Genomic DNA, 23,913 nt, shown 5'->3' on the forward strand with positions numbered 1-23,913 from the left:
GACCCTCTATAATACCCCAATAGTAGGGATATTCACATTCTTTAAAGTGTAAATCTCAGGTACTTCTAGCCACAATATCGACACAATGAAGCTTCACTTGGGGAAAAAAATAGACAGAGAAGTAGGAGCCTCCGCTCCCCGCCCCCCACCTTCCAAAAAAAAATATACTTCTCTGGATAAGGTTTCTTAATCCTTTTAATGTTCCAACCAATAATCTTCATAAGTTGATCATTTTGCTCCCTTTACTCCTATTTCGACCACCACCATAACTAATATCAGATGCCCACTTGAGTAACACTTTCAAATCTATATCTTTTTCTGCTTATAAGTATTAGAGGGCTCGATACTCTAATCTCATGTCTTTATGGACTTGCTAATTTAATAACAATGCCCTCAAAGAGAGTCCAAGGGTCTCAATTTTGTCTCTCTCCCCCTAATGAACTTTATGCTCCCTTGTTCTTTAGTTCTTCCTTTTGGCATATAGTTGATTTGTCAAATTCAGAAAATTGCTCAAGAATGGGTAAAATGCTTTTATGGATTATAGAGCCCTCTCAAGATACCTTAGCATGCTTATTAGAAAAAGAGGCAGCATAGGCACTGGAAGGGAACAGAAATTATAATATCAAAGCAATTACAACAAAAAAGAATAATATTTAAATTCCTCTCCTCAGCCACAAGTTCATCTGGAGTTTCATATTCTTTCTAAGGATCCTCTTTATAGGCTGCCAGGGCTGCAGAAAGGTGGGAAAAAAGAGTCTGCTCTAGGAAGTTAGCAGAGGAAGCAAACTAGAGATGTCAGCATGGGTTTGCGCCACGCGACACTTCCTTTTTCTCCTCCTATTTTGGAGCCTTGGTGAGATATGGTAAGGCTGGGCCATTAAATACCCCGTTTTTAGATCCAAACAAGTTTTGGGACTCCTTAGAAATTACAAGTACACCATAATGCTAGATAGTTCCTCAATTATGGCAAATTTGAACCAAGCCCCCTGAAAAACGATGAATTTGCACAGGGCCAAAATGTGATCTCTACGATTGAAGTTCTTATGTGGTTTATCAAGTTGATTATTGATCAATACATTGAAACAAGATGGGCTGGCTGGATGGATATTATGGATAAAATTGGTAATTTGAAAATTTTGAAAGATGTTGCAAACTACCAAGGTAAAATTTGAGGGAATATTTCTTCCAATGGAGGGAGTTTGAGACTAGATATGTTGTGCAGGCCCATTAGGAAACATTCATGCTTGCAAGTTGCAACAATGTCAAGGGGCTCCATAACATCAATGTTTATTTCATGTAATCAAGTCCAAGACATGCAGCTGGAGTATCATATGAGGATGCACATTAGTGAAGCTCTTGAAACCATTAATCAACAATATGATGGGTTGGTTTTTGAAGGCAAAATCATGCTACTTTAGAGAATCAATGGAAGCATTGTGTTGTTGTGAAGTTTAGAAAAACTTGGTTTTAATGGTTTAGTCATGCATTCTTCGGCGTCTTCTAGATGAAGATATGAATGGTTAAAACCAAGTCTGTTTTGCTTTCAATTCAAGTTCTTTTAGTATCTGTTTGTGCTTCCCATGAGTCTAGAACGAGTTTACACTTATTCTGGCCTAGTAAGCATCCGTTTGGTAGCTACCTTTGCTTTGGAGAAGGTTATTCCAAGTATATCTATATATGTAGTTTCTACCCATATACAGTAGAAGTAACTTATTGAATGAATTTTTGATTTCCAGCTTCGGCTATGCAGTTCTATATTCTTTGTTGCACATTGTGCACTACATTGAGTGGTGATCTTTCTTTCGGCTATGTATCTCTAAGTTGGTAGTTTGCTGAATCTTAGTGTGGGGAGATGATTTATCCCTCTAGATTATGTGCATTTTGGTTTTGAGCTTTAATTCATCTTGAACAATTTGGTAGCTATCTGGGTGCCATTGCAATATTCCACAACTATGTTAGTTGAAATATATGACTTGTTCCTTTAACATGATATTTGGGTTTCTTGAGCAATTATAAATGATCGAACGAACCATTTGATTAGTTTTTAAGACATAGTTTGTGCAAGATGGATGTGGCTAGCAAAAACTATTTGAACATTGCCTTGGAGTCATCGAGGAGAATATAATCTTGGGGTTATTCAGCACTCTTGCTAGTATTCGTGACAACATTATAATAAAAAATGATTAACTTAGCACCCATTAAAGATTAATAAGGGTAACAATCCTACATCGGCTATGTACTAGGGATATCTTAGACTTATAAGGATGGGTTGGGCTCCCGCTATGTGAGGCGCCTTTTATAGGACAAACTCATGAGACCAATGGGCTAAAGCGAACAATACCCCATTCGAGTTGGGCCCAAGACCGTTACATTTGGTATCAGAGCCACCCTGGGGGTACTATCATGTGGGTGGATCTTACACTGAGGTGTAAGCCACTCTGACGAGGGCGTCAGAGATCGGAAGGGAGAGCATGTCATGGTCCTATATCGGATGTGTACTAGGGAAATCTTGGGCAAATAAGGATGGATTGGGCTTCAACTATATGAGCAGCCTTTTATAAGACAAACCCGTGAGGCTAGTGGGCCAAAGTGGACAATACCTCATTGGAATTGGGCCCAAGACTGTTACATTTGATCTCATTGGATTAGGGGTTGTTTGTTTAATGTGTGGCTCGTAGTGAATCTGAATGGTGAACCTAAACCCTGGTTTAGTGCTTCGAGGGGCATTAGCCAAGGAGACCCTTTATGCCCTTAATGTTTTTCCTTGTACAAGATGTTTTGAGTTGGATGGTGGATAAGGCAGTGGAGAAGGGGTTGGTAAAAGGATTAGAAGTGGGGAGAGAGGGAGAAGTGGTCTCTCATCTCGAGTTTGCCAGTGACGACATTTTCTTTCGAGATGATCATTGTATCTTTTAGCAGAATCTTTGGTATTCTCTATATTTTCAATAGGGTGTCTAAGTTTAAACTTAATATGGAGAGGAGTGGTTTAGTGGCTTTGAATGTGCTCCTTGGGCGTAATACTTGGTATTCTCTATATTTTTGAGAGGGTTCTAGGCTTAAAATTAATATGTGAAAGAGTGGTTTAGTGGCATTAAATGTGCCCGTTAGGTGTATTAGTGAGTTCCTACTGAAGTGGGGTGCAATATTCTAGTTTGGCCTTTGATTTTCCTAAGAGTCCATTTAGGGGGTAACCCTACTGTTGCGGACTTTTGGAATCCAATGATAGAAAGGGTGATGAAGAGGTTAGATGGTTGGAAGGGAGTCTTTTTCTCTCTTGGGGGTAGAATAACTTTTATCCAGGCCTATCTTTCTAGCATTCCGTTGTACTTCCTGTTTGTTTTTAAGATTGTAGTGGGGATTGCTAGCAAGCTTGAGTGGATTATGAGAGACTTTTTGTGGTCTGGTGGGGAGAGTCATAGGGACCATTTAGTGAGTTAGGGAGAGGTTTGGGGGTCTAAAATGGAAGGTGGGTTGGTATTGGTAAGCTGGGGTCTAAAAACATTGATCTTTTAGCTAAATGGTTGTGAATCGTGATGCTTCCCTCTAGAAGAATCATCCCTTTGGCATAAAGTTATAAGAAGTAAGTTTGGGTTGGATGAGAATGGGTGGGATAGCAATGTTAATTTAAGATATTCTTTGGGAAGTCTGTGGATGTCTGTTTCTCAATAATATCCTTCATTCATCCCTCACACTAAACTTGAGGTGGGGAGGGGTTCTTATATACTTTTCTGGAAAGACCCTTGGCTGGCAAACACTCCCTTTCCCACTTCTTTCCTTCGTCTCTTTCATTTGAGTTCCAAGAAAAATAGAGCCATATTTTTCTTTGCTGGTGACTAGAGCAGCCCCTTGGTTTCCTGGAATCTCCACTTTAGGAGACCCTTAACAATAGGGAGATGGTGGAATTGTCATCTTTGTTTTCTTTTTTGAATGGGAGTAACACCTCTCTTTGTGGAGGGATGTTCATTCTTGGTTTTTGGATTGGTTGGGATTGTATTCTTGTAAATCTTTTTTTTTTTTTTTGAATTTTCAATCCATTCCAACTCTTCATTCTGCTCTATTCCACTCTTTGAAAGGCCAAGGCTCCCCCAAAAATTAAGGCTTTCACTTGGTTGGTTTTGTTTAATAAGGTAAATTCTAATAGATTGCTGCAAATTAGAGACCTTTGAAGGCTCTCTCTCCTAATGCATGTGTGCTCTGTTACAAGGACTCCGAGACAGCTTCTTATCTTGTTTTGCATTGTGAATTTGCATGGAGGATTTGGAATATGCTTTTTGGTATTATGGGAGAGAGCTGGGAATGTCCTTCTGTGGAAGACTTGTTAGCCATCTCTTTCGCTGGCTTTGGTAGGAGGAAGGATAGGGCTGCATTATGGAGGTGTGGTATCTTTTTGGTTTTATGGGAAAATAGGTTGGATGCAACCCTCGGATATTTTCTGAGAAAAAATTATATTGGTTCTGGTTTGGGAAAAAATTCAGGACTTGGTCTCATTGTGGTGTGTCGGTTATGGATATTTTAGAAGGGCAAGTTTCCAGGAGTTTAAAAAAGATTGAAGGAACACATTAGCTTGTTTGTCTCCTCCCTTCATTGTTTTTTGATTGTTTATTTTTGAATTTTCCTAATTTTCTCAAGAAATGTCTAATTCTCACTCTTGTAAATTCTTTATCTATTAATGAAATCTTCTTTTGTAATTAAAAAAAAAAAGGAAGAGCTAAACACAATGATAGGTCTCTCCCTCTATTTATAATATATGTCAAGTACATCCCAACGACCATAATACCCTTACTAACTCTAAATATTAACATGACCCTAACACCAATAATGCTAAATGACTAAAATAACCATTAGCATTTATCTCTCCATGTGCAACCGGGGCATGTATCTCATGACATTGTTTTTATTTTTTATTTTTAATCTAAAAAAAGAAATTGAAATCGAAGAATTTCATTAATAGAGTAAGAATATACAACCAGGAGAATAAGAATCTCCTTAACGTAGCCCGGAAAATCCAGATAAAAAAATGCAAAGAAATAACCTTAAAACTGCAAAATAAGAGAGAAAAACCAACACAAACAAACACTCCAACACATAATGCTAGTTTTGCTGAATATCCGAAAAGCTCACCACCTTAATGTGAGCCTAATAAAGTATCTTTTCCCAAACTAGTGAATGAGACGGCTTCTTCCCTAGAAAAATATGAACATTATGCTCCATCCACAGCCCCCAAAAGACTGTGAAAGAAGCACCTTTCCAGAGCACTGCTCTTTCCTTTTCCTGCCAAAACAAGCAAAAGAAAGAGCTAGAAAGTCCTCCGCTGCCCCTGAACTCACCCAACATTTGCATAAAATACCAAATAGCTTATTCCATACCCTCCAAGCATAATCACAATGGATGAACAAATGTGATGCAGATTCTGAACAATTAAAACAAATAACATAGATGTCTGGAGATGTAGCCTTCACAGGTCTCCTAACCTGCAGCAAGTTGTATTAATTCTATCAAGCACAACCAACCACATAAAAGCCTTAATTTGAGGGGACGTTGGCCTTCCAAATGGATCTATAAAAGGGAAAGGTAAATTAGACCTATTCAGAAAATCACAAAAAGATTGGCGAGAGTAAACCCCCGAAGGATCTGAAGATCAAGATCGTCTATCCTCCTCTAAAAGAACAACAGTTATTCAACAAGACTAGCAAGCAGGATAGCTCTGCCATCTCCCTATTGTTTAACAATCTGGGGAAGTGGAAATCTTAAGAAGGCAATGGATCACCTGGATCAACAACAAAAGAAGAAATGGAATCATGCTGTCCTGAGCTCATGCGAAAAAGACAGGGAGACCCATATTGATAACCACATTACCACTCTTTCCCATATTAATCTTAAGTCCTGAGCTCATGAGAAAGAGACAGGGAGACCCATATTGATAACTGCATTACCACTCTTACCCATATTAATCTTAAAGTCTAGAAACCTTCAAAAACATGAAGGAGGCCCAAAATATTCACTAAGAAGGGTCTATTATCCTTTAAGGAGAAGATAGTATCATCGACAAACTGAAGGTGCAACACCCTGGCCCCCTGTTTCCCCACCTCCAAACCTTTCACTAAACCTCTAATCACTGCCCTATCTACCATCTTACTCAAAATATCAGCCACTGAAACAAACAAAAATTGGGAAAGAGGGTCTCCAAGTCTAATCCCTTTTGTAGCCTTAAACTAAGGTTTAGACTCACCATTCACTAAAACTGAGTAGCTCACATTATACAAACAACCTCTAATCTAAGGCCACCATATCTCACCGAACCTCTTCCTCTGAAAAATCTTATCCAGGAACTTCCCATTCACTCTTATCAAAAGCTTTCTCAAAATCCAACTTCAAGGTGATTCCCTTCTTCTTTCTTATCCGAATATCCTCAACAACTTCATTGGCAACCAAAATGGAGTCCACAATTTGCCTACACATGACAAACGCACTCCAAGCCTTAGTGATAGTCCTATCAAGCACTGTGCTCAACCTATTAGCTAAAACTTTAGTGATGATTTTATAAACACTGGAAACTAAGCTAATAGGTCTATAGTCTGATGTCTTGGTGGATTTATTCTTCTTTGGTGCTAGAGTTATCAAAGTGGAATTGATACTTTTGCTTAAAATCTTATTCCTATAAAATTCATTAAAAACCTTAGCAAATCAGCCTTAACCGCCTCCCAACAATCTTGGAAAAAAGTCATATTAAAATCATTAGATTTTGGAGCTTTATCTTTCTCCATCCCAAAAAACCATGGTCCCTCTTATCCTCTTCCTCAAAAGGTCTCTCCAACTAAACCACCTCCTCACCAGACAAAGGGTCCCAATCTAATTCTTCAACACCACTGGTCTCCTATCATCCTCCTCGGAGTACATATTAGAATAAAAGTGATTTCAGAAGCAGTTTGACTTTGATCGGAGATAATATACCCCTATCCACTTCCAACTCCCTTATCAAATTCTTCCTCATTTTTCCATTAGCTATCCTATGAAAAAAATTTAGAATTACAATCACCATCTCTAATCCATTTAAACTTCGTTTTCTGTCTCCAACTCCTTGTTTCCTTGAAAATCACCTTGTCCAATTCATTCTTCAAAGATATTCTTCTTATCTCATCCTGCCTTGAGAGAATACTATCTTCCTCCTTTCTATCTAACTCGTCCAACTCTCCCACAATACTGACCTTTCTAGTATCTCACCACATTGTTGGCCCACAACCTAACAACTTAAACCTTTATATAATGTGTTGGTTGCTAAACAATAACTCCTAAGACACTTGCCAACACTAGCTTTTTATGGTTATTAGAAGGGGAGCTGCAAGTTGGTGCTTTTCTCCATTGTACTCTTTCAAGCAAAGAATCATTACCCACTGCATAAGTGCATATACCTTATTTATTTATTATTTTTTTTGGAGTGTTTGGATTTTGCAGACTCATTCAACTTGTTGGTTAACAATGGGGCTGCAGCAGGCCAAGTTATATTCCACGTAAGTGTTTTTTCTTTTTTTATTATTTATTTTTTCATTATTATGAACTTTCTATTTCATTATTTGCTGTGATTTCATGGGTTGTTGGTACTCTTGAGCAACCAAATTTCATAAGTATTTCTTCAAATGCTGGGAATGGACAGACAAATTTAAGCTTTTGCTTGAAAAGAAAGGGAAGGGGTGCAGTGGTGATGGCAATTAGTCAATTCTCAGTTCCCTCTTCATTTAATATATATATATATATATATATATATATATATATTGATTATTTCTTAAATGATTGGATGAAATACTGCTTTAGAAACTTCACTATTAACTAAAATTGTTAAGGATCCCATTGTCAGGTGTCACAGGCTCAACATTTCACGCAATGTGAAGGGCCGGCACTAGTTGTGGCGCACAAGTTTAACTAGTCAGCTAAAATTAAACCATGGATTCACCATATGCACAAGTACACAAGCATCAAATACAAATTAAGCAGAAGTAGTAAGCAATCATGAAAGTAAACATGAAGTAAGTGGTAATCTGTAAAGGAATGCAATTCATTTATCAACCTCTATTGGCAATGTGTGTTTATTGAGGATGAGGTTTATTAGGACAAGAAGTTCATTGTGCCATTTGTGCATTCGCACATATTGTGGCAAAGAAAATCATATTGTTGAACATTGTTGGGATCTCCTTGGGAAACTAACTTGGGCCAATAAGTCTTCTGCTGAGGGGATTTTACCGTTGACACTTCAAATGGACCTAGCCATTCCAGAGTTGGGCACATCATCTGCCAAGAGTGTAAACATCTTGTTTGTACGGTTCAATAATTCCGAGCTTAGTATTCTACATCAACTTCTACTGTGGCCCATTTAGGTACAAAGGGCTTCTAGCTTCTGCATCCATCTTTACTTATTCTGGTGCCTCCTCCCATATGATAGGTAGTATTAATTTGTTTTAGTCCTTAACGCCACTTCAACGCCACTTCTTTACACTCTTAAGGTTAGTTGATTCTATTACATTGGCTTTTAGCTGTGGTAATATCGTTTCAGTTCCTTCTATTCCTCTCTCCTTTGCATTATTGTGCCTAAATTTTCCGTTGAAGTTGTTATCAGTTAGTTAACTAACTCCCATAACTTTTTTGTGACCTTCTTTCCTTCTCATTCTCTTATTCAGGATTTCTAGATGAAGGAGAGGATTGGTGGGGGGCTTAAGAAGGACGGTTTGTCATATTTCAATGGTGGATCTTGTTCTTGTCATATGAATTCCTCCATTTCTATTCATGGTGTTTCTTTGGCTCATTGGCATGCTTATTTGGGTCATCCATCCTTTCAAAAGGAAAAAAATAAAGAATTTTTTCCCATGTTCTAGTTTGTTTCTTGTTTTGAGTGTTTTTGCACTTTTGTTAATGTTGAAATGTGGAAAAGAAAACTAAATATTCCACTCACTTATGAAAAATATTACATTCCCCTTTAAATAGATGATAATTCTCATCTATACTAGGGATATTTACAACCTACTGAAAATAGAATATTCTATTTAAAATGGAAAGCAGTAAAATAGGAAAGACTATCTACAGAATCGGGTAACATGCTACCCAAATCCCCTAGGATCGTGGAACCAAAAATAGCTTACAAATCAATTGATTTGTTAGTTGTAAATCTCCTAAAGATCGGCCTATTAAAGGCTGACAGATATCTAATAATTCTACGATTAAGAAGGCATATTAGGACATTGTTTTTGTCTTGAGTGTAGTCTCATAGTAAATCACCGTTCTTCATATTCATTTGGACATTTGGGGTCTATGGAGAGTTTGTGACTGATTTTTCATGTATGACTTGGATCTATTTGTTAAAAGATATTTTTGAATTTTCAAATGTATTTACTCAATTCTACCTAGAAATAAAAATTCAACTTTGCATTGGTATTCAAATTTTTTGATATGATACTGCACTTGATTGTGTTCAAAATGAGTGTTTTTTTGCTTGGCCGAAGGGATTATTCATCAGATATCTTGCATACATACCCTTGAGTAGAATGAAGTAGCTGAACAAAAAAGATAGACATTTATTTGACGTAACATGGTCTCTACTCATTCATGTGCATGTTCCTAAATCCTTTTGGACTGATGCTCTTCTTTCAGTTTGTTTTTTGCTTAACAGGATGCTTTCTAGCATTTTAGGGAGATAAATTCCCTTCTCAACGTGTACACAGAAACATCCATGTTCTTTGTTGTGTCTTTGGGTCCACCTATGCACATTCATGTTCTACATACTGTTCAAGTCAAGTTTTCTCATTGTGCTGTTAAATGTGTCTTTGTCGAGTACTCAAGAGCTTAGAAAGGGTAAGGATGTTCCGACCCCACACTAGAAAAAAATATGTTAGTGCTGATGGCCCCTTCCTTTTAGGGCACATTGTCACGGACGCCCAAGTTAAACTCAATTAAGGGGCCATGCGACACTCATCGAGGCTCTCCCTTGATAGACTCAAAAAACAACTAATACATTCAAACTTGCTGTCATGAACACCCAAGAGGTTTTTGGAAGCCATTCATAATCATGAAATATTAGTTCCAACAATAATAAATCATGAACACAAGCGACTTTCATACTCAATGATAAGTAGAACTAGTTGTTTTATTCAATCAACAAGACAACCACACAAGTCATCATCCGAATAATTCAACATCTAGTATAAAAATTTCTGACAGATAGAGGTGACACCATCTCTCCTCCACATTTAACCCATATCACACTGTCAACCCCTAACACTCCCCCACTCACTCTATCGACGTCATCGTCGATGTGCTATAAGAATTCTTCCCCCTATGGTCGTCGGTGACCTTCATCATTGACTACTTGTCTACCTTGCTATACTCTGCATATTTAGTCCCTACCCTATACAACTCATCCACTGTGTGGGGGAACTGCAACTACTGATTGGCAATGAGCTGAAAAGATATACAACTCATTCACCGTGTGAGGTAATGGTAGGATCACCAAGGCTTAGGTCCTTAACTACCAAAAATAATATTTATAAAACTAACTTGAACCCAAGCTCAGGAGAAAGTGGGGAAGTCGGGCGTCGATCCATGGGGACTAAACCGTGTAATTATAAACCCTTTTCTGAACTAGTCTATTATTGCCTCGTGTATAAGAAAGTGAAAAAGATGGTATTTTGCAATGAGTGTGCTAAAAACTACTGGAAAGCAGATAAAATCTAAGTTAACCCTACTCCTACAAAGCGATGCTTAGATATGAATCAGACTCAGGACGCCATGCCTCTGATTATGCTCGTCTAGTTATACGCAGAAGTACTAACTCGAGGATCTTAGGCCAAGCGGGAGAGGGTCATTCGAGGGAACAGGGTAGCAAGGGTGCACCAACCACCCGGAGCACGGTTGGGACCCTGTCTCAACGATCACACGAGCACCTCCGCGGTATCCGTAGCCAATGATTTCTATCTGGTGGAGACTGTAGTAGTGCTTATCCTATCATGCAAGACTTCATCATAATCAAAGCAGTAAATCGAAGCATGTAAATCGAAAGCAGGAAAAATGGTTTCTTATTGCAAACAGATTCGTCTGTCACTAGCGATTAGAAATACAAAAGAAAATCACAACAGGAATGTAAATGAAAGCAAGTAAATCTATCCTAGGGTTGGTTCTCAATGGCGTTTTAGGTCTATCGCTAACCCAAAATTATCTAAAGAGGAACCGAGAGCTCATGTTTGTAGCGAATATTTATAGGCTCTAAGGTTTACAAGGTTTGATTTTCAGTTTAGGAAAGTTTGCAGCAAATCTTGCGCAGAAGATCGTCGCTGTCGACCAAGTCGCTCCAATGCTTCCCTTGATCGTGTCCTAATCGAGACTTGCGGGAAATCAGAGATTTGAATCTTTAGCATCTTCGACATAGTGTCTTGCTAGTCGAGTTGATGGTCAAGACTTGCAGTATCTAGATTCTCAAGAAATCTCAAGAACTCAACATAGTCTCATGGTCTCTCTGGTCGAACACTTCGTCGATCTTGGTAGTTTTGGCTTCAGTATGCTTCACTATCTCAATGTGGTCCCCCTTGAGAATCACTTAGTCGAAGACTTGGTCGAACCTTGCAACAAATTGTCTTCAATCTGAACCTTGGAATTTGCAGATGACTTGGTCGCCCCTTATGTTGCTAGTCGCACTATTTGGTCGAGCATAACCTTCTTTTCCTTTAATGATTCGGAGCTTGGCTGAACATCTGATTTGAACTTTGTGGACTCCAAATTCTCCTTTAGCTTCTCGTATGCCTAACTCCTTGGTTTTAACCTATTTTTCTTGAAAAGACCAACAAACCTTGCATAGCTCCGAATAATGATAATAATGGGTAAATACATAATAAAGTAAGGATAAACAAAGGTAAATAAGAGTCTAAAACCATGCATTTTTGGGACTGATCATAACCCCCAACTTACACTTTGCTAGTCGAGCAAAGCAAAATCTAAGAAACTTCTAAAATCCTATCTACCTCCTTTTTCGTGGGAAACACGATTGTATTTACCGTATGCAACAAGGTTTTAAACCCGTAGGTTGATCCTAGTGGACGAGTTCTTGTCTCGTGAGGGTTTCCAAAGCGATACCCACAAACACCAATTCCAATGAACATCAAATAAAAACACATGCAACACAGATGTACCATTTTTTATACAAGAATATCACCCAATTACATATAAGTTCTTTCGTACCTAACTTTGCTATTCAAGCAACTTTGAAGCAAATCACTCATGCAAGTCTCAACATTATACAACCATTAGGAACAACATATTCACAAAGAGTCAACTAGCAATTACATGTGTAAAGTGCATGACTCGTTACACTTAGGATATCCATGGACACCTATCTTGACTCAGCCTCACTAATATACTCTCAAAAACACTCAAGAAGATGAGTTTACTCGTCATATGTGAGGAGGAGTGTCATGATCAAAGATCCTACATATTTTAAAAAACAAACGCTAAAGATATGGAGTGGACTATTCTGAAGAGAATCCAGCTTATGTGTGAGGTGTCGAGTCATTCATTCTAGCATCTTCTCATATACTTTCCATATCCAACCAAGACCACCCTAGATCAACTTAGTCATAGAATAGGCGTAAATACATCTTAGGCATTGGACAACTGAAGAATCTTCATACTTGTAGAACATGTGTCATGTCCCTAGCTTGACCTTTGTTGTATTCATGGAGCTGGTGTTCTATTTTTTTATTAATTTTTTCTCACTTTTCTGTTCATTTTCTTCTTTTTGCATATTTCCTTTTTATGGTTAGCTGTGACGATCATTACAACTCTTTGTGTCTTTATACCGGCAATGGAAATTAAACTCGAACAGGAGTCAATGAACTAAATCTATCTCTAGGGATGGCTCAGTCTTCACATCTTGAGTAGGCTACAAGACCTAGGTTTCTATCGCCCCACTAGATGTCACCTTTAAGCTTGCAAGTCAAAAATAAAGACTGCTATGCAAAGAATATCCAGGAAAAGGAAGTTGAGTTCGTGAACTCAGAGTTTGACGTCAACCACCGAAAAAGAACGATCTCCCAAGGTGTCATAGTCGTCACGGGTGTTCTCTCAGTGCTCTCAAGGAGTCCTAAGTGCTACAAATCACGTGGAAATGCGTTATTAGCCTTATGAGGTACCATGTAAATACAAGAGTTAAATAGCTTGCTTAACACAAATGAATCACTAGTCAACCTACATAGAGTTACAAATCATAGATTAACCATATAATTAGAAACTAAACACAAGTAACCTACTACATTGTCAGTGATCATAATAGGGTCATGTTAGTGATGGGCCTAAACATGTAACTTCTAGGTTATATACAAATATGTAAAGGGTATAAATCAGTGTTAATCGCGGCATATTCAACAGGGTTCACTGAAATTTTAAAATTTGTGTCATTTTTATGCTTACAAGTTCCATGCATTGTTTTCCTACCCCCTACCCCCAACTTAGAACTTCAGTGTTTTCACTAAAGTGTGGAAAGAAAGCATCAGGAAGGAAAGGGAGGAAAACATAGGATGGTGCAATGAAAATCAATCAGTGTACCTGCATTAGTTATCTAAAAACCAGAGACGGGAAGCACATGCATAGATACACCAAGGCACAAAAGACATGTCAAAAGCACCATGTGATTTTCATTACTAACAAAGGCATTACACTGTGAAAAGAAGCATTACAAGCACAAGTACAGCCAGCCAAAAACATGGTGTAGTGTGAGAAAAGAAAATGCAAAGAAAAGAAAAACAATCAAAAGTGTGCCGCAAATTTTTATTCAATGGTCTCCTTTATTACAATGAGTGCATGCTATTTATAAGCAGCATGGCCGAAGAAAGGACTACAAAATAGGTAAGTAAATCAGCCAACTAATTTGTCTGGAAAGTCAATCGGTCAACTAATTTGTTTGAAAAGTCAATCCGCCAATTAATTGGTTGTTTGGAAAGTCAATCGGCCAGCTAATTTGTCTGGAAATTCAATTCGCCAACTAATTTCCCTGGAAAGTCAATCGGCCAATTAATTGGTTGTCTAGAATGTCAATCGGCCAACTAATTTGTCTGGAAAGTCAATTGGCCAACTAATTTGCCTGGAAAGTTAATCGGCCAATTAATTGGCTATCTGGAAAGTCACGCTTAATTAAGCAAGATCAGTTCCATAAAAAAAAACTTGGATAAAGTTTATTAAGCCTTCATCTTTCTTTGGGCCAAGCTTGGAGTGCCTCGTTTTTGAATAAGCCCAAATATCTTGAATCAACCCATTAAGTGCTTCTTTGATCTTCTTGGATCTCGTTCTAGTGGTAGGCCCAACTGGAATATGCAATGTGGATCCCTTAATGGTGCTTATTGATTCTCATCAACCTCTTCTCTCACTAATTAACTAAATGAAAATTCCAATATAAATTAAAATTACTCAATTAATGGATAACATGGTTAATATGAACTCATTCAATACTAAAGCAAATTGGCCATGCAAATTTATGAAAGTAATTTAAATTAGCATGGCTATCAAATTCTTGGTAATGAAGCCAATAGATATGTTTTGCTATAATCAAGTTGCCATTTATATTGTTATCAATCTAGTATTCCATGATAGGACAAAACACATTGAAGTTGATTGTCCTTTTCTGAGTGATGTTGTGTTGAAAAAGGTTGTCAATTGTGAAGACTACCTTAAGAAATCTGTGGATCAAGGTGATGTTTTCATGAAGCTTTTATTTAAGTCTACTTTGTCTAATGGTTGTAACAAGTTGTGCTTAGGTGATATTTATACACCTCTTGCTTGAAGGGGAGTATTAGAAGATAAAAATATTATTTTAGTAATTAGGTTGTGCGAATGAGGGTATTTTTGTCGTTAATTCTTTTTTATTATTTGTTTGGCAACCACTTTACCTAAAAGCTTAAGTTGTTTGTTGTCGGCCAACAATGTATCAAGCCTTAACACTCCCTTGCATGTGCAGCTTGTTTGCACCTGGAGAGATGAACGACAAATCAACAATAAACAACACTTACTACAGTGAATAAGATAATTTTTAGAAAATAATCAATAAATGCGAGCAACAAGATTAGAACCTAGGACCTTTTGTCAATATCATGTTAGGAAATTACTTTACCAAGAAGTTTAAGTTGTTTGGTTGTGGGCCAACAGTGTATATCAAGCCTTAAGATTATTTATATATCAAAGGGTAGACTGGAGTTGTACATAGGCTCAAGGAAATTGCCTAATATTTCCTCTTTCTCTTCCTCTCCTCATCTCCTCATCTCTTTTTCTGTTCTTCTTTTCTTCTCTCCATCTTGGACTTCACGAAAAGAAACCCAAAAAAAAAAAAAGAGGAAACCCCAACTTAGCAATAGCTTGATTAGGACCCCCACACATTTGAATAGACTAACACAAAAGGACTTATTGCCCATTTATTGACCCACAAAGCAAAAGTGAGATGATGCTTTCTCAGCTCACGAGAGTCCCATTCTAAAGTAGATACAATGCTCAAACTAGGTTCCAACTTTTTTAAAATGTCGAATAAAGGATGACCAAGGTAACAATGAATAGGCATGTTTGTAACTAGATGAGGATAGCAGATCAAAATGGTAAAGTCTTGTTTGCCAAATATCCTTCTCATCTTCAAATCTTAAAAAGCAGTGTAATTAGGGAGAAAGGTGATGGAATGATTCAATGATTTTGCCTATGCACTAATAGGCATAAGATTAAAGGGAAATTTAAGAATATAACAATAGAAGATAAACATAATTAGTAGGTGTTGCTACTAAAGGAATTGGTGTAGAATTTGTAGTGCGGCATTGGCAGCTTGAGGGGCTTGCTATGAAGGTTCCTGCATTGATCAATTTTGACCATCTCGCAGTAGGCATGCTTGCTTGGTGTACCTCAATCATGCTCATCTTCATTGCCACAATTTCCTGAACTACTCTGGGAATCTCTATTATTGCTAGGCTGAGTACCAGAAACACCAAGTAGTAGAAGTATCTTTTTCTCTACTAGAATTCAGAGTTCCAGGACTAGTAGCTGAATTTTGAGCACTAGAGGAGGCATGAAGTACACAATAGACATCGGTAAAAGATGGTAAGTTGGTAAGCCCGCATTAGTGAGATGAGATCTCGTTCACCTGTTCCCCATTAGGTACACATTGTCCAAATTTGTGCAATTTTTCAGGAAATGAGAGCTTGTTAACCATAAGGAATATTGCACGGTTCTCAATCTAGTGTAGAAAGAAGCCACCAACGACTATTTGAAGACGTAGTTCTTCCCCAACTCCTTAACCCACTTGGCCTTAATGTTGTATTTGAATTTACCACACAATTTGCATTTGGGAGCTAATCTTATAGGACTGAACTAGATAGAGTAGGCAACTCTAAACCCAATGCAAGAGGTTGGTTTCTATGGTTTAATCTTCCCATTGTTATTCACTAATATCTTTCACCATTATCTGATTAAGGAGCGTGTGGTGTTGGTTTTAATGGTTTAAGCTTCCCTTTGTTATGACTTCACTAATCTCTTTCACCAACCCTTGGAAGTTTCTGTTTATAAAAGACTGCTCAAAGAAAATGAGCTACACCAATCCTCTTATAGGGTCCATATTATAGTGATCTTCTCCATGTGATAGTTGTGGAATTGGAATCATGAAGTTAAGGATTTGACGATCAGGGCTTTAAACAAGGTCTTAAATTTCGATTTCGACTCAAATTTCCAAGCTCAAAAAGTACGGAATTTTCAACGAAAACTTCGATTTTGATGTCAATTTCGATTTCGATTTTGATTTGAAAAAATAATGGAAATTAGTAGTAAAGCATGGAATTCTCTGTGAAACCTTAGAAATGGTTAACAAACAAAATAATATAAGTTTTAGGATTAATATATTACAAATTAAATACATCTATGTTTTGTATGGGGTGGAAAAATTGTACAATTGTATCAAACATATGTGTAAGATAATATACAGTAAACATATTCAGCTAATACAAATGGAATTCATAAATCATTTAAATATTATTTATTATACAAATAATGATAATTTAGATATGAATGGCTAAATAAAATATTATTGTAAGTTTACTTTTTCATATAATTTCAAAAGTACTTGAAATAATCTTTTGTTTTGATAAAATAAATAAAAGAAATTAAGATAGAAATTTCACTTCACTCCTAAATTTCTCATTTGAATTCTGACGAATTTTCATCATATAGTTAAAATTTTGACAAGTTTCGCTAAAATTTCGACAAGCTTCGCTAAAATTTTGAGATTTCGATAAATTTCGGATGATTCGTTGATATTTTGACGGAAATTATGCAAGACAGAAATCGACTACCATTTCGATTTCGAGGGTGACGGAAATCAGAAATTTCGTGGAAATTTAAGACCATGGCTTTAAACACAAGACTTTAGTGGTACAATAATTTTGATTGCAATTTTGATGTTGACGTCGATTAGATTTCAATTTTTTAAAAATATAACAACAAGAAGCCTTAAGTTCCACTATGTGGGGTCAGCTACATTAATCCTTTTCCACAAATTCACCTGATCAAGAGCATTTTCCTCTGCTAGTTTAAGAGCTATTAAACACTTTTTTACTACCTCATTCCTATGTATTTAAACCTATCTTGCTAGAAACAGTAACTTAACTCATTCCTCATCACAGGTGTGCTCCTACCTGTGTCGCAAAAGCCCAACTCATCTAAGCATCCATCCCTTAACTTGTCTTTGACTGGTGCTATGCCTATCTTACTATGTATATGTTTTTTTCTTAATTTATCTTTTAATGCTATACTACTCATCTCCCTTAACATTTTCATTTTGCAAACTTTTACATTTTGAACATGTTTCTTAGTTGCCCCAACATTTTGAACCTTAAAGTATAACTGGCCTTATAGCCGTCTTATATAACTTTCCTTTTAAAGTGAACATTTTCCCCTCATTGAAATAGAAATTCTGGTTACAAATACTAATCCTCACTCAACTCATGAAGTATGGTGATAGTGTGGTAGTTGAGACTCTGCCTATCACTTAAAAGGCAGTCGTCCCTGCTAAGAAATTACGACCAGACCTTTTATACCTTTGTGCTGACCTCCTGACAAATCACAAATGCCAGGCTGCATTAATAACAAGGGCCCTTGCACAGTACCTGTTTCCCATCTTTTTCCTTGGCTACTTTCTCTTTTTGAGCTATAAAAAAACTGTGGAATCTCTCTGGAAATTGCTGCTGAGAGGCTTCTGTTTGGTCAGACATTAAATACTGTCTCAAATTGTGCTTATGTATATGTTGCTTATAATAAATTATAATTAATATTGTTTATAATAATTAATAAAGTAATATGAAAAATTTCTTATATGATAGTATAAAGAGGTTGTCATATGGCACAAATTTACTTACATTAGCTATATATATATATAAACACACACACACACATATATATATTTATGTTATATTTTTCATATTAAATATTTATATGGCTAGATGTTGAGTGGCAACAATGACAGTATATAAATATGAAAATTACTAAACTTCAGTTAAATGTCTATTGGGTAACTCCAGCTAGGAAAATCTATAACATTCTTGAAATCGCTAAAGAAATCTGTTCATGCTTCCATGAGGGTTTAAAAAGTGTTTCCTTTTTGTGTTCTTCTAGATTTGATGGTGTCCTAATTGAACTTTCTGTCAGCAATGTGCCATAAGGAGTTAACTGATGGGGGTTCTTTCAAAATTGTGGACCTTTAAGTGGATGAGAGGTGCCTGGGGTGAGGAAAAAGCTAAGAAATTAAGCAGTGAGCTGGAGAGGCTAGCTTCATTTAATTATGATAAGGGAGGCAGGTCCTTGGAGGTTCCAGAGATTGTTAAATGAAGATTCTATCTTTGAATATTCAGGGTTTAAGGGGGCTGGAAAGGGAGAATGGTTGAGGAACTTGTTAATAAATATCCAACTAGAAATAATTGATGCCTTATTGATTAGAAGCATTCGGGACCCTTGGAGGAGAAAGTGGGCGACTCTCCTCTCTTTGGGTGTATCGGTGGGTCAAATGGTGATGTGAGACTCGAGGGCTGCTTCTCTTAAGGAGTGTCTCGTGGGATCCTTTTCTCTATCGGTTTTGGTTGAATAGAGAGTACAGGAATGGTGGGTTATGTTTGTCTACGGCCCAAACTCTCTCCTCGTGAAATTCCTTTTTTGAAGATTAATTTTGCTCCTTTGCCTTGTGTAGTCCATGGTGTGCGGTTAGGGGTGATTTCAATGTTATTTGCAGCTTGAGGGGGCACCTATAGACTGCCTGATCTAGGGTCACTAGTTGTATGAGGAGGCTTTAGTCCTTTATACGTGACTAGGCTCAACAATATTCCTCTTATTATTGGCCCTTTCACCTGGTTAGCATCCAGAGATGGATACACATAGTGACATCAATATATTCATGTATTGCTATTATCCTATTCACCAACATGTGGGAAAACGTTTTTCCATAAATAGTGCAAGTGTCCTTTGCATTGCCTGTCTCAGACCACTATCCCTTCCTCTTAGATTCCAACCTGATGCAATGGGGCCTTACCCCTTTTAGGCTTGAAAACATGTGGCTTACACCCCTTGTTCAGGAGTGTGTGAAGGGCTGGTGGGGCGAAGTGTCACATTCAAGGCCGGGAAGAGTTAAAAAGTTTGTGAGATGAAGTTGGAACAATGGAATAAAGAGGTGTTTGGGAGCATCAAAGATGCTATACATCTTCGTGGAAATTGTTAGACCGGATAGGCTGGAGGAGTGGTTTGCTAGATGAGGAGGCTAGAGTCACGAGGACTAGTCTTCACAATTATTAGTATATGTTGTTATTTAGGGAGGACATGAGTTGTAGTCATAATTTGAGGGGGATATGGGTTAGAAGAAAGGATTTTAATTCAATGTTCTTTCACAAAATAGCCCGTGGGAGGAAGAATGCCTTCAAGGAATTTGAACTGGATTCTTGGAATAGGGTTAGAGGTGATAAGATTGAAGAGGTTACAAAATTGTACAAGCATCTTTTTACCAAAGATTGCTCAAGTATTTTGATGTTGGAGGACTTTGATTGGAGTCGCATCAGTATTTGAGATTTGTGGGGAGAAACCTGCTTGAGAGATTTATGATGACCTCTTATCAGGAGAATAGTGAGATCCTGCATGAGAACATTGTTTGATTTTTTAAGGAATTCTATAGAAATGGGGTGGTGGATAAAAGCACGACCTTTTTTACCATTCAAAGAAATAGAGATCTATGAGGGTGACTTCCGATTCAGGCCCACAAGCCTAGTTACTAGCCTGTAAAAGATTCTATATAAAGTTTTATCCAAGAGGCTGCAGGAGTTTCTAGGAGGAATGATGATCATGGTTCAATCTCCTTCCATTAAAAATGGACAGATATTAGATGCTGCATTGGTGGCCAACGAGGTGATAAAGGATTTGAGGAGGGGCAGGAAAGGGCTTTATCTTCATGATGGACTTTGAGAAGGCTTATAACAGGGTGGGTTTGGGATTTTTGGATAATGTGATGAGTGATGACTAAGAGAGGCTTTGGGGCCATGTGGAGAAAGTTGGTTAGTGGTTGTCGAAGTTTGGCCAATACATTTGTTATTGTCTTTGGTCAGCCTAGAGAGTGGTTTAAAGACTTCTAAGGGGGCTTAGGCAAAGGGATCCCTGGTGGCTCATGTTTTGAGCGAGATGTTCTTGCATGCTCAGGAATTTTTTTTTTTTTTTTTTGGGGGGTGGGGGCGGGTGGTGGTGTCTCATCTCCACCTTGCAGATGATACTATGTTGTTTCTTGAGGACAATGTTATGAAATTCCATTAGGCAATTATTATGCTGAAATTTTTTTTAAAAATTTCAGGATTAAAGATCAATTTGCCCAAGAGTGTAGTGGCAGGTGTGAATGTGAATGGTAGGGATTTAGAGGGGTTTGAGGTCCTGGTGAGCAGTGCTCCTTTGGAATGGCTGGTTTCCTACCTTGGTTCATGGCTTTTTGTTATCCAGTGATTGAGATGGTCAGTTGGTGGTTGGATGGGTGGAAAGGGAATACATATCTTTAGAAGGTCATACCATCCTGATTAGTGTTGCCCTTTCCAACATTCTAGTTATTTTCTCTTTTTAGAAAACCCAAGTGTGTTGCTAGGATACTCTGAGAGGATGATGCCTGATTTTCTCAATTCGGCAGAGTAAGAGAGATCATCTTGTTAGCTGGAAGATGATTAAGAGACCAAAATTGGTCTGGTATTGGCCGTTGTAATGTGGTTTCCAAGAAAATCTCGCTAATGGTTGTGGAGGTTTCCATTAGAGGTTAAATCTTTTGGCGCATGGTGACTAAAAGTACAGGATTCATCAGAATGGATATGGGATTTTAGAGGAAGAGGCAATGTTTCTCTTGAAAGCCTATGAAAGTTCGTGCCTCAAATTGCTGTCTTCTTTCCCTCACCTGATTCGAAGTTAGGAATGGCAACAGGTTTTGGTTTTGGGAGGATGTTTGGGTGGGTGAGGGAACTAATGGTGCCTTACCTGTTAAGGCTTTCTACCCTTCACAATGCACCTATCAGTGCTTTTTTCTTTTCTGAAGAGAGTCTTCCTTGGGACATATGTTATTTAAGGAATCTCAATGAAAGAGAGAGCGATGGAAAGCTTTTTTCTTTTCTGAAGAGAGACTCTTCCTTGGGACTTTTGTTTTTTAAGGAATCTCAATGAAAGAGAGAGCGATGAGTTTTCCGTCTTACTATCCCTGTGGATTAGTTTGTTATGATCAATCGGAGAGATGAGAGAGTTAAGAGAGGGTGATGCATCATGCCTCTTTCCACCATATCTTTCTTCCCCTCGTCCTGCGCCTAGCTTTCTCACTTGGAGCCACATCATTTCGAAGGATAATGTTATGTTTGGTTCATGGAATGTCTATTATTAAGAATAGATTATTTATAATATGTTTGTTACAATTAGTTATATAAGTTGTGAACTTTTTATGAGTCCCTAAGAAGGAATAGACAAGGAGTAATTATTCTTAAATTTTACTGTGGAGACGTCTATTCTTTTCTTACTAAACGAAATAATTAGGAATATATAAGGAATAACTATTCCCTCAATTTCCCAATTTTTCACTGTATTATATTGAACCAAACAAGCGGTAAGTTTCCTTCCAAGATTCGAGTTTTCACATGGATTGTGACTTCGATTAGGATTAACATGCACGATTTGTTTACAGATTACAGGGTCTTTCAAGGTGCTCAACCTTGATATATGTGTGATGTGTTGGGATTTCAATAGAATTATAGAACAGATGCTCACCTCTTCCTTTTTTGTTGTGGCCCTTGTTGGGATTAGAGGGTCTTTCAGGCCTGTTTCCGGGTCCATTCCTTTGGTTGTTTCAGGGTGAGCCGCTGCTTGATTTGGTTAGGGATTGGTTAGCAGCATTGTCCTTTGGGTTTGTTCTCCTCCTAACGTACCCTTTTACATAATTGTAAAAACATTTTTCTTATCCAAAGAAAAAGAAAAAGAAAAAAAAACCTAGACATGGAGGCGCAAGTTCTTTTATTCAATTCTGACGTGTTTAGATATGTAAATAACCCAAATAAGATTGCCTTGGGGTGGGAGCGGCTAGGAACCCAACTCCATTGGTTGGGACATGCATGCCTTTCCTTTTTCAGTATGCCAGTGCCGTGACTTTCATTTTGGGAACTGATTATTGCTTTGGTCATATTTTCATATTTAAACGACACGGGTGATCTCAGGCTCACATCCATATAATTCCTCGAAAGGCAAGTGACTGCCTGTGGGATTCCGAGGTATGCATGTTTGCTTATACAGTTCGTCATCTTGTGGAATGGAATTCCCTGGATCATAAATAATGGTTGAAATTAAACAGAGTTTGAGGCGGATTCCCCTAAAGTTGGGCCAAGAAGCTTCTCAACTTGTAGACCGTGTCCAAGAAATGCTGACATTGTCAGACCACTCAGAAGACGGCAGTGGCCAAGGATCTGGTCTCCATGGGAGCTAGTGAAATCAATGAATCTGTTGATTCTCTGTTGTAGAGTTCATTTTTGCGAGTGGTTTGCATGACTGGATAATTTAGAAAAGATTTGCTTTCTGGCTGTTGGATTTCTTTTTGATTGGGGTTTCTAGTGTTTTGGTTCATTCTTTGAAATAATTCTCTTTTTATTTGCGCACAAAGTGGGAGTGCTCCTTCTCAGCTTGGTACTAATAGTCAAGCCAAGATATTGTTAAATTATATAATTTCGTTTTCTATTGTTAAAGTTACTTAAATTCATTGCCTACCAAACTATTTATTTTACAACATTTGGTTTTGTAAAATATCTATTGCTAAGAATAAAATCATCATAATATAAAAATATGATGGGTTACAAAAGAAAACTTCTCATTAAAAGCATGACATGAATATACAATGAATGGCTATTATTGAATTTTATGCTGAGAATTTCTTTTCATCGAATGAAACGAAATAAATTTTACAAGTTATTTTTTTTTTTAATTTGATACTTCTACAATTCGTATTAGTTTCCATCTTATTCTATCCTAATTCTAGGAATAGAAAATCTTGAACCTTAATTCATAAATCATTTGAACTTGGAGTTTGATTAAGGAGAAATTTATTGACACATCATTTCTCCTCAAAACATGGTTGGGTAGCTTGTTGCTTGTAAAATTTCATTCCAGATGTCCCATGAGAATTTCTTTTTGAATTAGAGAATTTGTTTTTGAAGTCCCGATTGAGTTTAGGTCAAAAGGGCATTCTAAAAATCCTCTTGAGCCATTTTGATATTTGATTTTTCACTTGATGAATTTCTCTTTTCGGATTAAGCTATAGTTTATTTAGAGACTGTTTGGCAATCATTGTCAAAAAAGAAATATAAAAAATAAGTTATGATGCTTATTTTTTTT

At 37.4% G+C, this 23,913-nt stretch overlaps 1 protein-coding gene across 1 annotated transcript in view; it reads left to right on the forward strand.

Moving 5' to 3' along the window:
- Window positions 1-23,258, forward strand: part of LOC131155469 (adenylylsulfatase HINT3) — an 85,073-nt gene extending 61,815 nt beyond the window's left edge. The window contains exons 5-7 of the mRNA XM_058108635.1: window positions 7,453-7,508; window positions 22,746-22,799; window positions 22,880-23,258. Coding sequence (XP_057964618.1) covers window positions 7,453-7,508; window positions 22,746-22,799; window positions 22,880-23,011 — 242 coding nt within the window. The 3' untranslated portion in view covers window positions 23,012-23,258. The remainder of the gene's footprint in view (window positions 1-7,452; window positions 7,509-22,745; window positions 22,800-22,879) is intronic.
- Window positions 23,259-23,913: the final 655 nt, after the last annotated feature.

Source organism: Malania oleifera, chromosome 5 (assembly GCF_029873635.1).
Source record: "Malania oleifera isolate guangnan ecotype guangnan chromosome 5, ASM2987363v1, whole genome shotgun sequence".
Taxonomy (NCBI): domain Eukaryota; kingdom Viridiplantae; phylum Streptophyta; class Magnoliopsida; order Santalales; family Ximeniaceae; genus Malania; species Malania oleifera.